Source organism: Giraffa tippelskirchi, chromosome 12 (genome assembly GCF_054371585.1).
Source record: "Giraffa tippelskirchi isolate mGirTip1 chromosome 12, T2T-mGirTip1v1.2.pri, whole genome shotgun sequence".
Taxonomy (NCBI): Eukaryota; Metazoa; Chordata; class Mammalia; order Artiodactyla; family Giraffidae; genus Giraffa; species Giraffa tippelskirchi.
The window spans coordinates 35,897,932-35,915,494 of record NC_137286.1 but is presented as its reverse complement, the minus strand read 5'-3'; the positions used below and the strand labels follow the sequence as shown (position 1 = coordinate 35,915,494).

General features: G+C 37.6%; 1 protein-coding gene across 2 annotated transcripts in view; it reads right to left on the bottom strand.

Annotated features, from left to right (window-relative positions):
- Nucleotides 1–17,563, bottom strand: part of ETFA (electron transfer flavoprotein subunit alpha) — a 73,291-nt gene that overhangs the window by 13,878 nt on the left and 41,850 nt on the right. Inside the window, exon 10 of one of the 2 annotated variants that reach the window (XM_081549655.1) lies at nt 4,721–4,786. The exons of the other annotated variant lie outside the window; for it this stretch is intronic. Coding sequence (XP_081405781.1) covers nt 4,721–4,786 — 66 coding nt within the window. The remainder of the gene's footprint in view (nt 1–4,720; nt 4,787–17,563) is intronic. 2 annotated transcript variants of the gene reach the window in all.

Genomic DNA, 17,563 nt, shown 5'->3' with positions numbered 1-17,563 from the left:
GCAAAAGCTGCATGATGTTGGTTTTGGCAATGATTTCTTGAATATGACATGAAAGGTATAGGCAACAAAAAAAAAACAGACAAATTGAACTTCATGGAAATCGAAAAATTTTGTGGCTCTAAAGGCACTATCAACAGAGTAAAAAGGTAACCTAGAGAATGAGAGAAAATACTTGCAAATCATATATCTGATAAAGAATTAATATATGGAATATATTTTTAAAAAACTACTAAACTCAACAACAAAAAACCAAACTATCCAATTCAAAAATTGGGCAAATGGCGTGAAAAGCCAGTTCTCCAAAGAAGATATACAAATGGCCAGTAAGCACATGAAAAAATGCTCAACATCACTGATCACTGAGGAAATTCAAATCAAAACTACAATGAGATACCACCTCAGATCTAATAGGATGGCTACTGTCAAAAAAAAAACCATACCAGTGCTGAAAAGGGTGTGGAAAAACTAAAACCCTTGTGCATTGTTGGTGGGAATGTAAAATGGTACAACTGCTGTGGAAAACATTATAGTAGTCCCTCAAAATATTAAAAATAGAATTGCCATGTGATCCAGCAATTCCAATTCTGGATATATACCCAAAAGGACTGAAAACAAGGCCTTGAAAACATTTGTACACCCATGTTCATAGCAAAGTATTCAAAAATGCTAAAACTTGGAAGCAATTCAAGAGTCCATCAATAGATGAATGGATAAGCAAAATGTGGTGTGTATGTGTATACACACACACACACACACACATACATATACACATATAATGGATTATTAGCCTAAAAAGGAAGAAAATTCTGACATCTGCTACAACATAGATGAATCTTGAGGATTATGCTAAGTGAAATAAACCAGTCACAAAAAGACAAATACAAAATGATGATTCCACTTAAAATGTACTTAGAATAGTCAAGATCATGGAAACAAAAAGTAGAATTGTGGTTGTCAGTATATGGACTTTGAGGTGGGAGACCAGGAAAATACCATTTAATGTGTATAGAGTTTCAGTTTTAAAAGATGAAAAGAGTTGTAGAGTTGGATAGTGATGATGGGTGCACAGCATTATGAATGTATTTAATACCACTGACAGTGTATACTTACCCAATTTTACACTTAAAAATGATTAAGATGGTAAATTTTATGTTATGTATATTTTACCATGCAGAAGAATATTTTAATGCAGTACACTGCTGCTGCTGCTGCTAAGTTGCTTCAGTCGTGTCCGATTCTGTGTGACCCCATAGACGGCAGCCCACCAGGCTCTGCCGTTCCTGGGATTCTCCAGGCAAGAACACTGGATGGGTTGCCATTTCCTTCTCCAATGCATGAAAGTGAAAAGTGAAAGTGAAGTCGTTTAGTCATGTCTGACTCTTCGCGACCCCATGGACTGCAGCCTACCAGGCTCCTCCGTCCATGGGATTTTCCAGGCAAGAGTACTGGAGTGGGTTGCCATTATCTTCTCCGAGAATGCAGAATACTAAAAATGGTGAATTTTCTGTATATAAATTAATAATCTGACTTAAACCAAACCAACCAAATATAACAGGACATTTTTGTAGGCCATTGAAAAATTTTAGATATGTTGAATAAAAACCACAGATAAAAAGTTAATTCATCCATTTTATATTTGGTGTGCTTTATTCAACAAGACAGAAGTCAACTTTGTCAAATCATGAGATATACATTATTAGAGTCAATTCTCAGCTTATTTCACTTATAAAATGATCAGTATTTTTCTACCTATTAACAATATATATGTTTTAAACTTGTGACTATAAATGTTAGATTTCAACTTTAAAAAGTAACAAAGCCATATCCTAATTCATAGGCTTTAAAGCTCAAACTGTTTATTCTCTATATACTGCATTCCATTTAGCATTTTAAAATTACTATCCTGGGTCTACTGTGAGAATAGAAAATTTAACTATCTAGTTGGCCTATTAAGTAAAGATGAACGTTTAAAACAAAAAAGTTTAAGTCCTTATGTATGCAGCAAATAAATGTAACAAAGTACTATGTCTCCTACAAAAACTACCACAAGTTCCTCTTAACTCCCATAAAATCTTTAAATGTAAAAGGTTATAATGACAGATCAGTAACAGATTACGGAAAAACTGTCACTAACAAACATGTTATGTTTACACAATTACTCTATTAACAACAGACTTCTTTATATACTACAAATAGTTTGGTATTCTCCACAGATGCTTCTAACACATTGCAATTAAAGTAAAATTAGACTTTTGAGTCTAACATGGTGTTATTTTAATTAAAAAATGATAATTTTTGAATTTTTAGAAGTAAAATTAAGTACTTCCCTGCCTATTACTCCATCTCATGAAAACAGGCAGAACACCTTTTTCAAGTATTTTGATACAGTCTGACTTAAAATATAGTCTATATGATATACGTGTAAATTCCTCTAAAAGGGCCCCGAGGCCTGAATATTCCAGAATATCTGAAATTGGCACACACTGCAGTCCAGGTAACTACTGATCCAGAGAAACATGCCATATATATTAAAGTGTGGTCAAAGACTATAATATAGCATGGTTTCAATATACACCTCAAATCTAGTCACAAAGATAAACATTTTGAATCATAGGCATTGATTTGCATCATGGTCTTTCTCTTCTGGGAATAAGTAGCCTGCTTCACAGCTACTAGCAGAGATTTATTTAATTAACGATGGTTAATGATTTTCCTGGAGGCCACCTAGTCAAACATCTGACAGTTTAATCACCTGAAAGCTTTTTCATCCCACTATATAAAAGTTATTTTTAAAGAAAGAGCATGTAATTGTGGGCAAAGAACCACTATAGTATTTAAGAAAAAATATTTCAGCCAGTTACAGAATTCTCAGATTGCTCAAAGAATATTCCTGAAATATCAACTGTAAATAATTATGATAAAATCTTGCTTGCACTCTAGGGCTCTTTTAATATGTCCTTATGAATTCATACTCTTCTTCCTTATGGACATTTTAAAGCACAGACTGTATTCAACCATATTAACAGGCATACAGTTTATATGCAGAGCAGGCTCCGGGAGTTGGTGATGGATAGGGGAGTCTGGCGTGCTGCAGTCTATGGGGTCGCAAAGAGTCTGACACGACTGAGCAACCGAACTGAACTATCAGATTTAAACCAATCACTTTATCTATGGTTGTGTCAGGTCTTAGTTGCGGCAGCTGAGCTCTGTAGTTGTGGCACATGGGCTTAGTTGCCCTGCAGCATATGGGATCTTAGTTCCCTGTCTAGGGCTTGAACCCACGTCCCCTGCACTGGAAAGCAAATTCTTAACTACTGGACCACCAGGGAAGTCCCAATCCTCCATTTTAGAACTTAGCCAAAATTACAATCTAAGACTGGTGTGTCTTAGATTGTATGTGTGTGTCTGGTGTGTCTAAATCTGGTGTGTCTTCCACAAAAGAGAGTTATGACAGGGACTATATCTTTTTCATTTAAGCAACTCAAGCATCTGTACAAAATACATAGACTTAGTAAATATTTGTTGACTGGATGGACAAATTATTTGCTCAAGTTTATTCTTACAGATTGTTCCCCAACACAGGTCTCTTTAATTCAATTATTCCCTTTTTGCTTTGACATATACCATCTAGTCCATTTCTCCTCCAGTCCAGCCCTGCTGGCATGAACAAGAATTTTCACCAAGATCTTCTAGGCAGGCAGAGAGAGAAGCAAAATTCTAGATATGTCTGAACAGGCCCAGCTAAAAATATTTCTGAAGGTTGCTGGTGTTTAGTGTTTTTTTTTCCTCTAATGCAGCAATAACATTTTCCCCATTGGCACTGCTGCTTTCAGAGCTCAGTGAAGAAACCTGCCATCCAACTGTGAAATCTGACTTGTTTGGGGCCAATTCATTTAGAGGTTACAAGGAGGTAGTGCATGCATCTTTTCAAGTTAGAAGTTAAACCTATTAAAAGTTTTATTACCTTTTCTATCAAACTTCCATCTGAATGAATAAAAGCAGGAGTGTCAGAGGCATCTCTGACTTCATGAAAGACTAAGTTCATAATTCAAACTGTGCATTGTTATGCATGAATTAATGTGTCATATTCTGAAATATATGTTCAGAGTCATCACACAGGACTTCTAGATAGAGTCTAAGCAGCAAGTTAAAGTCAAGTGGCTCCTCTATATGCTGCATTTTTGACAATTACTAAGGTTCTGAGATGCTCCAATCCAAAATGTGTCAGTCACATTTAGTAACAACCCAAGAAGACAGGCCTTGCTGACGTATGACGGTGGGACCGTTAGGGGACTAGGGTGAAACAGAGAACCAGGTATCAGTACATCACAAACTAGATAGTCAGAACCTCATCAAGTTGTTTTCACACCATATTTTCTATCCACAGATTGTCAGAGCTGAAAGAGATCTTCCAACACCTGCATTTGGCAGACAAAGAACTGAGGTACAGACAAGACATGTCAGGTGGTAAGTTGGCAGGGGAGCTGGGATTCAGGTTCACATCTCTTTCCATGATACAGCACTGCCTCTCCTACCAATGGTACATCTTCAGGCAGGGTACAGCAGTGTATATACCTTTAAACCTAACACAAACCTAGATTTGTGTTAATGTGAATGGTTCCACTACACACACTATAACTACATGGAAGCATACTAGTGAAACCTAAATTTTAAAATATGAAAACTTTTCCTCTTAGTATCATCACTGTTGTGTAGCTACCTTGCTGTCTTTCATCCCAGCTAAATGTTGGATGGCTCCAGATATTCCTACAGCAATATAAAGTTCCTGAAACAAAAGAGACCATATCATTAATATGCATTCATATATTACACCTTCCAAAGTACTTGCTATAACCAATCCAAGTCTTATGCCAGAAATATTTAAAATAAAACAGATGCAATATCTATTACTTAAATTATGCCTTCCTCCTTCCCTGATCTCCCTAACCCATAGTCCACACTTACCTCTGAATTCATAAAGTAGTGGTAGAACAATAATATTGGATAATAAGAGTTTTTGAGCATTAACTGTGTGTCAACCACTGTGCTAAGCATTTCACATTAACTGTTTCACTTAATCTCACAATTTCCTGTGAGGACGTACTTTCTGTCTGTGCTACTCATTTGGATACAGCTCTTCAACTTACCACCTTGCATGGAGCCATTCACAATATACACCCATTGCATATTAACATAGAAATACATATTAAAGTATACTTTGACTTAGCTATTTGCTTCTCATGGATATTTGTTGAAGTGGTAATCAGAGTATATTTATTAAGCTTCACATTTAGAAAAACCAAATATACAAATCAGTCTCGTGGGTCACACACACACACACACAATTTCCTTAATTAAAAAATAACAGATTTCTCAAAGGCACATAATGAACCTCTGTATTTCTAACACCTAATAAACGGGTCCCCGCACTACAGTTTCCAAGTAAATGTTGATGATAGTTGCACCTCTTCCTACCCCTCTGCTTCAGCTAATTATAAAGGGAATGATGAATGCTCTCTGTACCTTTATCTAAAAATTAAAACTCACTATCATGGAAAACCGATTTAATAAGTGCTTAATTAAAAATGCTTAGTTGCTCTGTCTACTAGGGATAATTAAAACTTCAGCTGAAAAGCTTTCCCCACACATAAACTGAAAAAGCCCTGGCTTGGGTAAGGGGTGCCCCTTACCATGTAACCAGACTGACACTACAGTTTTGTCACGACTGACAATACAGTCTCTCCTCAATATGAGTAATGTGGAAGGTACTGATGGTGGCTCTGTCACACAGTTTTATTACAGGGCAAATACTTCAAAGTCAATGACAGGGTCAGGTGGTCCCACTTTGTCTTCTGCATGGCTCGTCATCTAATTCATGAGCACTGGAGCTTTTCTTTAAAAAGCTCTTCAATAGTGGACCTTTCTAAAAAGGCTCCTCAGGATGCTCTAACGTACATAGAGTTGAGGACCAGTAAAACATGATCCTCAGCTAGTGAGCAGCTTGAAACCTGTAACTTGACCCAGCACATTGATAGCGTATCTCTGGGTCTTATCTTTAAAGGCATAAAGTGCCCACCGCTTCTAGAGCAGTAGGATACCCTTAAGTACTCTGGAAAGGATACAACCTTGCCCCCAATGTGAGTTAAACATCTAAAAATCTACAGTGAGCTGGGTTTGCTTTTCAATTCAACCTGCTCATTACTTAATCATCAAAAGCCTGAAAATAGGAAAGAGCACTTAGGCCTATAGAGACTGTGTCTTAGGGTGGGGAGTACACTACTGCAGAAAGCAAAATGTATGGGTGAGGATAAAAAGCAATCCCATGATTTTATCGTAAACATAATCCAATGCATCACTTATGACCATATACCTTTGGATAATACAATAAGGCCTTGTTATTACACTCTTATCAGACAATGACGCTTGTATGACTAATAAACAAGCACTACTATTTTGAAAAAGCACCAGTATTTTCCATTGAAGATTTTACAGGTAACTTCAATTGATAATTTTAACATCATTCAATTTATTCTGACCAGCATTTCTTTTAAGAGAGAACATTCATTAAATTATTAATCACAGTATACTTACTAAATCCTACATTCAGGAAAAACAGGCCAAAAAGTTCTAATGTAAAGATTTTTAAAGTAAGTTATTTAGATAGACGCTGTCTCGCTAACCACACTTCTAAGTATATTCTCAAACCATGTATTGGAAAGGATCGATAGTTCTATAAAGGGGTCTTTCTGATACACATGTCTACATTAAAATTCAGCAAGTCTTAAAAGCCTCTTCATTTGCATTATAAAATGCTAATAAAAATGCTGATTCACTCTGGCACTAAACATCAACATAAATATGGTATAAATGAAATTTACATTAAACCTCCTGAGAAATAACTACTGTTGGCTTTAACCATAAATGTCAGTAAAGAAATAACAGATTCTGGGCCAAAGGAAACCAAAGGTGGTTCCAGGGTCATTCCCACCTTTCTAAAAAGCATAAATTGTCCAAAAAGGTAAATTTTGACCTGTTCCTGACCAACAGGAACTTATTTTACTATTGTGCAAACGTGATTCTCTGAATAAATAAAAAAGCTTTGAAACAATAGCCCTGAACGAGTCCTTAGATTTTGGCTGCTGTTCTGAGATCTGATGGCTCTCTAAGACAGGAAGAGAGGCTTTTTTTCTTCTTCTTTTTCAGAAAACGTGTACAGGCAATTAGACTACAGTCATAGGATGCTTCCTCATGGTTCAGAAAGCATCTCTGTATTTCAATAATAATAATTAGTATGTGCAAAACCCTCCACAGATGCTAATTTATGGAGCACTTTAGACACTGCTTCACAACATAACAAGGCAATCCCTGCCCTGAGGCACTTTCTTTCTAAATCGGATGGTAGGTAAAAAAAATTTGGAGCGAAAATGAGAGGTGATGTTGGAGGGGGGAACAGCAATTAAGGGTTCAAAAAGAGGTGGGATTAAAGAAAGGAACAGACAGAAAAGGAAGGAGGGGTAGCCATGGAGGTAAAGTTCTAGTAGCCTTCACAAAGGGAAAGAAACCTACAAGAGTAGGAAACTAGGACAAAGGACACAGCTGGCAGCGCTCTGGGTTGATCATCCTGCAATTCGAGGATGGAGACATCGGGTGGGAAGAAGTAAAGCCACAGGGTTGGTAAAGAAGGGGCAGCACCTACTTCAAACAAGTTCTGGCAAAAGAAAGCACAAATCCCTCTTCTTTGCCAAGACCTAAAAAAGACTACAGCTGTAGCCTCAACCAAAGAACTTAGGAGCAGATGTCTACACTACCTGAGTGTGCTCAGATAAACACAGGAAGAGGGCTTGGAAACTGCTGCACCCAGTGTGGTTAACAGAGGTTTGCAAGAGGAGCACATCACTGTGGTTTAGAAGTTTAGAACTTAGGCTCTGGAACCTCACTGCCTATGCTGAAATAAATGCCAGCTCAGCCACCTAACAGACCTTTGACCGTGAGCCAATTATTTAATCTCTCTATGCCTCAGCTTGCTCATCTGAATAACTGAGATTGTAAGGCTTCAATCCTTAGCACAGTATCTGGTTTCCCAAGACACTGGTGTACCACTCAAGAACTGAGATTTATTCAAACACTGATTTTCTCAGCCCACTCAGTGACTAGTGGACTCCTGGGGTCGTCCCAGGGCTACCATATACAGCCGAGCAGGCTGTATACTGAACAACTCTGGAGGGAGGCATCATTCATATCATAGTTATTATAGATCTGCATTTTTATTACAATAATTTTCCAACAGATGGCAGTAAAGTAACTTGAGAAAGGAGTATTTTTTCCCTTATTCATACAAAAAAATTGTATGGACTACAAGAAGTACAGGACGGCAAGAATCCCCTGTGGTACACACTTAAGAAGCTCCCAGTCAAACAACATAGGTTAAGGTAAATCATAAAAATCCAGGTGTGACAGAGCTCTGGTCTGTTATGCAACCCCTTACTTTCTGTTCCTGCCAACAAGAAGCGGAATGGCCGTTAGAAGCAGGAAGCCGTTTGGGGGATGATGGTCCTCTGGAGTAATTTCTGTCCTCTGCCAAACAGGAGTCTACTTTTACAGCCTATCCCATCTGTTCCTGCTCCTTAGTCCTTCAAACAAAACAAGCTTTTAGAAGAGGTTTTACTAGTCTGAGCATGATGACAAATCTGTACGTCTGAGAATTGAAAGACTGAAATGAAATCTTAACACTTTTATAGAAATCTAACCAACCTGGGGAATAAACATTGGGGAATGTTGGAATACTCTGGGGAATCAGAGTATTCTCTGATGCATGATTTGGGTTTTGGCTGCTTTCTCCTGAAAGTATTTGCTAATATCACTCTCCTGCTTCACTCAAATCTTGGGCAGGAAATCTGGAATTCCAAGAGCATATATTTCTGAATCCTGCTCTCCAGAAGATCCTGGTGGAGAAAAGTGTTTCTTACTTGCATGTTGTGATTTTTGCCTAACATTATTAAATCCAAAAGAGATATACAATATAAAAATATTGTAAGCCACATACTTTAAAATTTTCTATTAGCCTCATTAAAGTGAAATGAAATAGGTGACACCAATTTTAATAATATAATCTCAATGAAATCTAGCCACATTTCAAGTGCCCAATATCCACATGTAACTTAATGGTCACAGCCGTGCTAGACAACAAAGATCCAAGATGATTTAAGAACAAGCTAAAGAAGGGAATTCCCTGGGGGTCCAGTGGTTAGGATCGTACTTTCATGGTCGAGGGACCAGATTCAATCCCTGGTCAGGGAACTAAGATCCCACAAGCCGTGAGGTACTGACAAAACCAACCAACAAACAAAAAAACCAAGGTAAAGAAGAGCCTTCTTGTAAGCTCTGTGAGGTACTGCAGAGCATGACAGCAAGACCTCAAGACAGAATGACATTAATATCTTGTGTTAGCTTTGCTTTCATTGGCTCAAAACAAGATCATAAAAGGAAAGTCAGCAGAATGACAAGGCTGAAGATTAAATAAGGGAGCAGTCAACAGAGAAACACATAGATGACTCAAATCCACCAATTTTCAGGTATGGTAGACCATTATAAGAAAACCCAAAGCAGATGAAAATGGCTGGTTTAAAACAGTAAATTTATACTCTGAAACTGATTATCAAACTTTGTTCTCTAGTAAGATACTCTATCTTAAAATTTAAAAAAAACCTGAAGACTCTATCCTGAAAGGCTCACACTTCTCAAAAAAGCATAATGGCACACCCTGGAGATTTTGCGCATTCCAGACTACCGCAATAAAGTGAGCAGTGCAATAAAACAAGTCACAAGAAGTTTTTGGTTTCCTAGTGTATATAAAAGTTATGTTTACACTACACTGTAGCCTATCAAGTGTGCAACGGCACTATGTCTAAAGAAACAACATATCTACCTACATTTTAAAAATGTTATTTTTAAATTAAATACCTGAAGCTAATAGGATTGTTGGGATTATTAAATAATACAATGCATGTGAAGTGCTCAAAATATGAGCCATTACTATTAATGCTATTATTATTACTGAATGATCACTAAATCTTTAAACCAGAAGGCATCAGACACCCAACTGTCACATAAATCCCACTTTAAACTACTTGAGTAGTTTACTATTGTGATAGTAACTATCACTATCTCAAGAGAAGTTGCTATTTCAGTTCAGTTCAGTTCAGTCGCTCAGTCGTGTCCGACTCTTCGCAACCCCATGAACCGCAGCATGCCAGGCCTCCCTGTCCATCACCAACTCCCTGAGTCCACCCAAACCCATGTCCATTGAGTCGGTGATGCCATCCAATCATCTCATCCTCCGTCATCCCCTTCTCTTCCTGACCTCAATCCTTCCCAGCATCAGGGTCTTTTCAAATGAGTCAGCTCTTCACATCAGGTGGCCAAAGTATTGGAGTTTAAGCTTCAACATCAGTCCTTCCAATGAACACTCAGGACTGATCTCCTTTAGGATGGATTGGTTGGATCTCCTTGCAGTCCAAGGGACTCTCAAGAGTCTTCTCCAACACCATAGTTCAAAAGCATCGATTCTTCGGCACTTAGCTTTCTTTATAGTCCAACTCTCACATCCATACATGACCACTGGAAAAACCATAGCCTTGACTAGACAGACCTTTGTTGACAAAGTAATGTCTCTGCTTTTTAATATGCTGTCTAGGTTGGTCATAACTTTCCTTCCAAACTTGAAACAATTCTTCTGGGATAATGTATTGGGAAAATTTTTTTATTGATACTGTTAGTGATTTTGGGGGAGGAGGGGCACTTAGTATTAGCTGTAAAGTTTGAATTCAGCCCAACTTTCTAGACAGTGCTGGCTGGCCTAGGAAGTTGAGGTGAGTTTCTTCACAAAATTCTAACACAATCTTCATACAGGGATACATAGCCCAGATACAGCTACCAAGACATACCAAATTTGTCATACAAAAAATAATATATCAAGTTGAAATTACATCTTTCTTCCTAGAATTGGAACAGTATTCTGCCTGCAGCAACTTCAGTACTGCTTAAACAAAGTAGAAAGGAAAGATTTAAATGTTTACTTTTATGTTTATATAAAAATATGACTATGAGAAGAGTGGTTAAATCTGGAGCTTTCAAAGCAGAAAAACCAAGCCAGTATTTCTTCGCCTCTTTAAAAATCAGGTTTAAAATTCCTTTTCTACCAAGTCTCCCTTTCCAGATTGGGGAAGGAACGTAAAAAGCTACATTTATTTGAAGATAAAAAGTTTAAAGACATTATATAAGTAGTTCTATTAAAAACTAGAATTCAGCAATCCTATGTTATGTGCTTAAAAACAATACCTTAAGACTGCCTCAGATGAAACAAATTTTACAGAATGGCACATGCTCTCTCAACATTGTTTACTCAGAAGACTACAGAGGCATAACCTTAAACAGCAACTGTTACAACAGCTAAAACACAACACACATACCCAGGACAAATGCCAGGTTAGGAGTTAAATGTAATTCATCATAGGAAATAATGAATGTCTCTTTGAGAAGTAGATTAACCGAACTATATTTTCTAATTACTTCAAGTCTCTTGTGCATTAATATTGCTATATTTCATCCTGCTACTCATTTAAAAGGCCAAACTATTTCCTCTTGTTTGCCAAATTGTTTTTAAGTCTCTTCTCTTTTTGGAAGAGGCCCCAAAATGCAAAACACAACTGTGGCTCTTCTCTCAAACAGCTCTCTGCCTGTATTATGAAATTCTCAAACAGGTTTATGCTTAAACTAAGTTTCATATGAATACAGAACTTTATGCATACTCCTGATATGAAGCTGAAGGTACATCTCAACCATCAGATAATGCTCTTATACTAGGACTAACTCAGATTGTATCAGTATTTGAGATGGCATGTTAATCATCACAACTACATGAATTGTCTATAATATGCCAGTAACCATCAGCTCAGTTCAGTTCAGTCGCTCAGTCGTGTCCGACTCGACTATTTGTGACCTCATGAACCACAGCACGCCAGGCCTCCCTGTCCATCACCAACTCCTGGAGTCCACCCAAACCCATGTCCATTGAGTCAGTGATGCCATCCAGCCACCTCATCCTCTGTCGTCCCCTTCTTCTCCTGCTCTCAATCATTCCAAGCATCAGGGTCTTTTCCAATGAGTCAACTCTTCGCATGAGGTGGCCAAAGTATTGGAGTTTCAGCTTCAACATCAGTCCTTCCAATGAACACCCAGGACTTATCTCCTTTAGGATGGACTGGTTGGATCTTCTTGCAGTCCAAGGGACTCTCAAGAGTCTTCTCCAACACCATAGTTCAAAAGCATCAATTCTTCAGCGCTCAGCTTTCTTCACAGTCCAACTCTCACATCCATACATGACTACTGGAAAAACCATAGCCTTGACTAGATGGACCTTTGTTGGCAAAGTAATGTCTCTGCTTTTAAATATGCTATCTAGGTTGGTCATAACTTTCCTTCCAAGGAGTAAGCGTCTTTTAATTTCATGGCTGCAATCACCATCTGCAGTGACTTTGGAGCCCCCCAAAATAAAGCCTGACACTGTTTCCACTGTTTCCCCATCTGTTTCCCATGAAGTGATGGGATCAGATGCCATGATCCTAGTTTTTTGAATGTTGAGCTTGAAGCCAACTTTTTCACTCTCTTCTTTCACATTCATCAAGAGGCTCTTTAGTTCTTCTTTGCTTTCTGCCATAAGGGTGGTATCATGTGCATATCTGAGGTTATTGATATTTCTCCCAGCAATCTTGATTCCAGCTTGTGCTTCCTCCAGCTCAGCGTTTCTCATGATGTACTCTGCATATAGTTAAATAAGCAGGGTGACAATATACAGCCTTGACGTACTCCTTTTCCTATTTTGGAACCAGTCTGTTGTTCCATGTCCAGTTCTAACTGTTGCTTCCTGACCTGCATACAGGTTTCTCAAGAGAAAGGTCAGGTGGTCTGGTATTCCCATCTCTTTCAGAATTTTCCACAGTTCTCTACTTTATATACATTATCTCACTTAATTATGACAATAACTCTGAGGGGTGGAAATTTTTCTCATTTTATAGAACAGAAAGCACAGGCTCAGGGAGGCTTGATGAGTCGTTCAAAGTTACACACACCTAGTAAAAGCCAGGCTTCTTAAGAAAGTCCTTTGATTTTAAGTTCAGTACTTCTACTACACCACAAATAACTCAATATTGTGACAGTACTATTAATACCCTTTAACTGAAGTCACTAGTTTATTAAAACTCCAGTAAATATATTTATCATGGAGAAAAACCACTAAAACAAGATGAGATGAACACCTAACATAAGGTTATATGTAAAAAAAAGTACCAATTTTAGCTAACATTAGTTTTTACTCCATGTTACTAGATGTATCAGTAGATACCTTACTTCTGAGTTCCTCATCCTGAATTAGGACATAAACTACAGCCTTTGATTTATCTAATGACCAGTTAGTTGCACATCAACTGAGATGCCTCTAACACAAATGTTTTCACACAAATGCACTGGCTACAAGGTCATCAAGAAGACAGACTCATGGAAGAGGCAAGACTTGGAAACTATTTCTTGTTTGTTGATGTTTTTGATGTTTAGCTTATGTAACCTATACAGAAAACTAACACTTTGGATAAAAACTTTCACCTGGCTTTCGATGAAGTCAGTATCTGGTTCCAATAACTTTAATGGAAAAGGTCTAGAAACAAAATCAGAAAACTCATTTAAAAGAAATCTCTGTAGGTTTCTCATATGAATAGATATTCCATGGCTCAGTAGATGGGCTTGGTGCTTATTAGGCAGAGAATACATAGCTTGGGTTTTTTAGTCCAAAGTGTTTTAAAACCCTAAATTCATCCACAGATAGGAGTTCCTCTATATTCTTTTTATTGGCCCATCTTTCCCCCTGGAGAAGCCAATTAAATGTCATCTTCACGACCACTCTGGTTATAATATGACCAAAGCAAGTGGTAATTTATACTTCTAGCATAGGTTTCATTGCCTTTGTGCACTCAGTCACTCAGTCATGTCTAACTCTTTGTGACTCTGGACTATGGCCCATCAGGCTCCTCTGTCCATGGGATTTTCCAGGCCAGAATGCTGCAGTGGGTTGCCATTTCCTCCCTCAGGGGATCTACCTGACCCAGGGATCAAACCTGCGTCTCCCACACTGGTAGGTAGATTCTTTACCACTGAGCTACCTAGAAAGCCCATATTGCTTCATTACGTACCTTATTATTTTTGTTCAAAGTGTAAGTTTAGTAACCCAGTTTCTCAAATACAAAGTTAAAAGATTTTTTTTTTAAAGGACAGTACTAACTATCTTGTGATTTAGAATTCAAAAGTTTAAATGTAAACCAAAAAAGGTGAAATTTCAGCTCTTGGTCTTTAAATATTGTTCTTAAATGTAGGTTTTAATTGCATGGGATGCACAGAATCTGACATAAGTTTTTCTTAAGAGAGTATTTTTACAATAAAATATAACTTTTAATACCTAACTATTTTGCACTTAAATGTTTACCATTTAGGTAATTAGCTTCTACACTAAATGCACCAATTTTCTACTGCAGGAAGACTTTCTTCAAGGACACCTAGAATGACAGAAAGCAGTCAAGTATATATGTGTGTGTGTGTCTGTGTGTCTACATAAATATATATATAGGCCATGCCCCACAGCTTGTGAGATTAGTTCCCTAACCAGAGATCAAACCTGTGCCCCCTGCAGCAGAAGTGCAGAGTACTAATCACCGGATGACCAGGGAATTCCTAGGTATATTATAATATAAAATTACTCAGATGATTAAATTACACTGAAATATTTGGGTGTACAACATCAAATTACTTAGATATATAATTCATATATTACAAAGCTTTGCATTTTTAGCAATCAAATAAAAAGTTTAAGTATAAAATTTTTAATCAGTAACGTTTAACTGATCTAACAGCTAAATTATATATACCTATATAGAATTTTGTAAGAGTAAGGAAACTCTAAGGTTATCTACGCAATTGCTCTTGTTCAGCCGCTAATTCACGTCCAAATCTTTGTGACTCCATGGACTGCAGCATACCAGGCTTCCTTGTCCTTTGCCATCTCCCAGAGTTTCCTCAAATTCATGTCCAATGAGTTGGTGATGCCATCCAACCATTTCATCCTCTGTCGCCCCCTTCTGCCCTCAATCTTTCCTAGCATCAGGTTCTTTTCCAATCAGTCAGCTATTAACATCAGATGGCCAAAGTATTGAAGCTTCAGCTTCAGCATCGGTCCTTCCAATGAATATTCAAGGCTGATTTCCTTTAGGATTGACTGATTTGATCTCCTTGCTCTCCAAGGGACTCTCAAGAGTCTTCTCCAGCACCACAATTCAAGGCACAATATCTACTTCTATGCACAATATCTATGCATAATCTTTTAATTTCATCGATAAAAAAAAGAGGCCTGAAGAACCAAGCTGGCAATAGAACCTGACTTCAAAGTACTATTCTTTTCACTCACCAAGTTACCTCATTCCCAAAATTACTAAGAATGTCACTGTTTGTGCATAGCCTTTCTTGATGATTATTTAATATAAAATTATAAAGATAGTTTCTATGCTAAGAAGCTCATGAAAGCTACACAGTAACTAGAGGAAAACAGTTTGGAGGCTCTTCAAAAAGCTAAACAAAGACTTATCATGTGGCCCAGCAATCCCAGGCCTAATTTTACTACCCAAAAGAATTTAATGCAGGAACTTAACAGATAATTATATGTGAACGTTCAAAGCAGCATAATTCACAATAGTCAAAAGGTAAAAACAAAAACAACCAAAGTATCTATCAACAGATAAACAAATAAACCAAACATTCATGGAATATTATTAAAATATTTTTCAGCCATAAAAAGGAATGACGTTCTGACATATGCTACAATAAGGATTAAATCTGAAAATATGCTAAAAGAAGTAAGACACTCACAAAAGGACAAATATTGTATATGATTCACTCTTAAAATATCCAGCATAGCGAACTCATAGAGACATAAAGTAGATTAGGGATTACCAGAGGCTGAGGTTGGAAGAATGGAGCACTACTGCTTAATGGTTACAGAGTTTCTTTTTGGGGGTGATGAAAAATTTGGAGTATAAACAGAGGTTATGGAGTACAACAGAGGTTGTACAATATTCTGAATATAATTGACGTCTCTGAATTATACACTTAAATATGGTTGTAAATTTCATTAGATTTTTACCACAATAAAGTCATCAGAAAGTAATTTCCTTGACAGAATCCTTTATACAATTCTCCATCTTCAAAACACTTAATTCTAGAATCCTGTGTTTTAATAACTATCAAAATTCTCCAGGCAAGAATACTGGAGTGGGTAGCCTTTTCCTTCTCCAGGGGATCTTCCCAACCCAGGGATCGAATCCAGGTCTCCTGCATTGCAGGCAGATTCTTTACCAGCTGAGCCATCAGGGAAGCCCATAAATAGTTCCAACACAACATTAAAAAATAACAATATGGGAAACCAGGTAAAAGACTTATGGGAATTCTCTGTACTATTTTTGCCATTTTTCTGTAAATCTAAAAGAATGATCTCTGTTCGTTTCCAAGGCAAACCATTCAATATCACGGTAATTCAAGTCTATGCCCCGACCAGTAACACCGAAGAAGCTGAAGTTGAACACTTCTATGAAGACCTACAAGACTTCTAGAACTAACACCCAAAAAAGATGTCCTTTTCATTATAGGGGACTGGAATGCAAAAGTAGGAAGTCAAGAAACACCTGGAGTAACAGGCAAATTTGGCCTTGGAGTAGAGAATGAGCAGGGCAAAGGCTAGTAAGAGTTCCACCAAGAGAACGCACTGGTCAGAGCAAACACCCTCTTCCAGCAACACAAGAGAAGACTCTACACATGGACATCACCAGATGGTCGACACCAAAATTAGATTGATTATTTCCTTTGCAGCCAAAGATGGAGAAGCTCTATACAGTCAGCAAAAACAAGACCGGGAGCTGACTGTGGCTCATATCATGAACTCCTTATTGCCAAATTCAGACTGAAATTGAAGAAAGTGGAGAAAACCACTAGACCATTCAGGTATGACCTAGATCAAATCCCTTATGATTATACAGTAGAAGTGAGAAATAGATTTAAAGGACTAGATCTGATAGACAGAATGCCTGATGAACTATGGATGGAAGTTCATGACATTGTCCAGGAGACAGGAATCAAGATCATCCCCAAGCAAAAGAAATGCAAAAAAGCAAAATGGCTGTCTGAGGAGGCCTTACAAATAGCTGTGAAAAGACGGGAAGCGAAAAGCAAAGGAGAAAAGGAAAGATATACCCATTTGAATGAAGAGTTCCAAAGAATAGCAAAGAGAGATAAGAAAGCCTTCCTCAGCGATCAATGCAAAGAAATAGAGGAAAACAACAGAATGGGAAAGACTAGAGATCTCTTCAAGAAAATTAGAGATACCAAGGGAACATTTCATGCAAAGATGGGCTCGATAAAGGACAGAAATGGTAGGGACCTAACAGAAGCTGAAGATATTAAGAAGACATGGCAA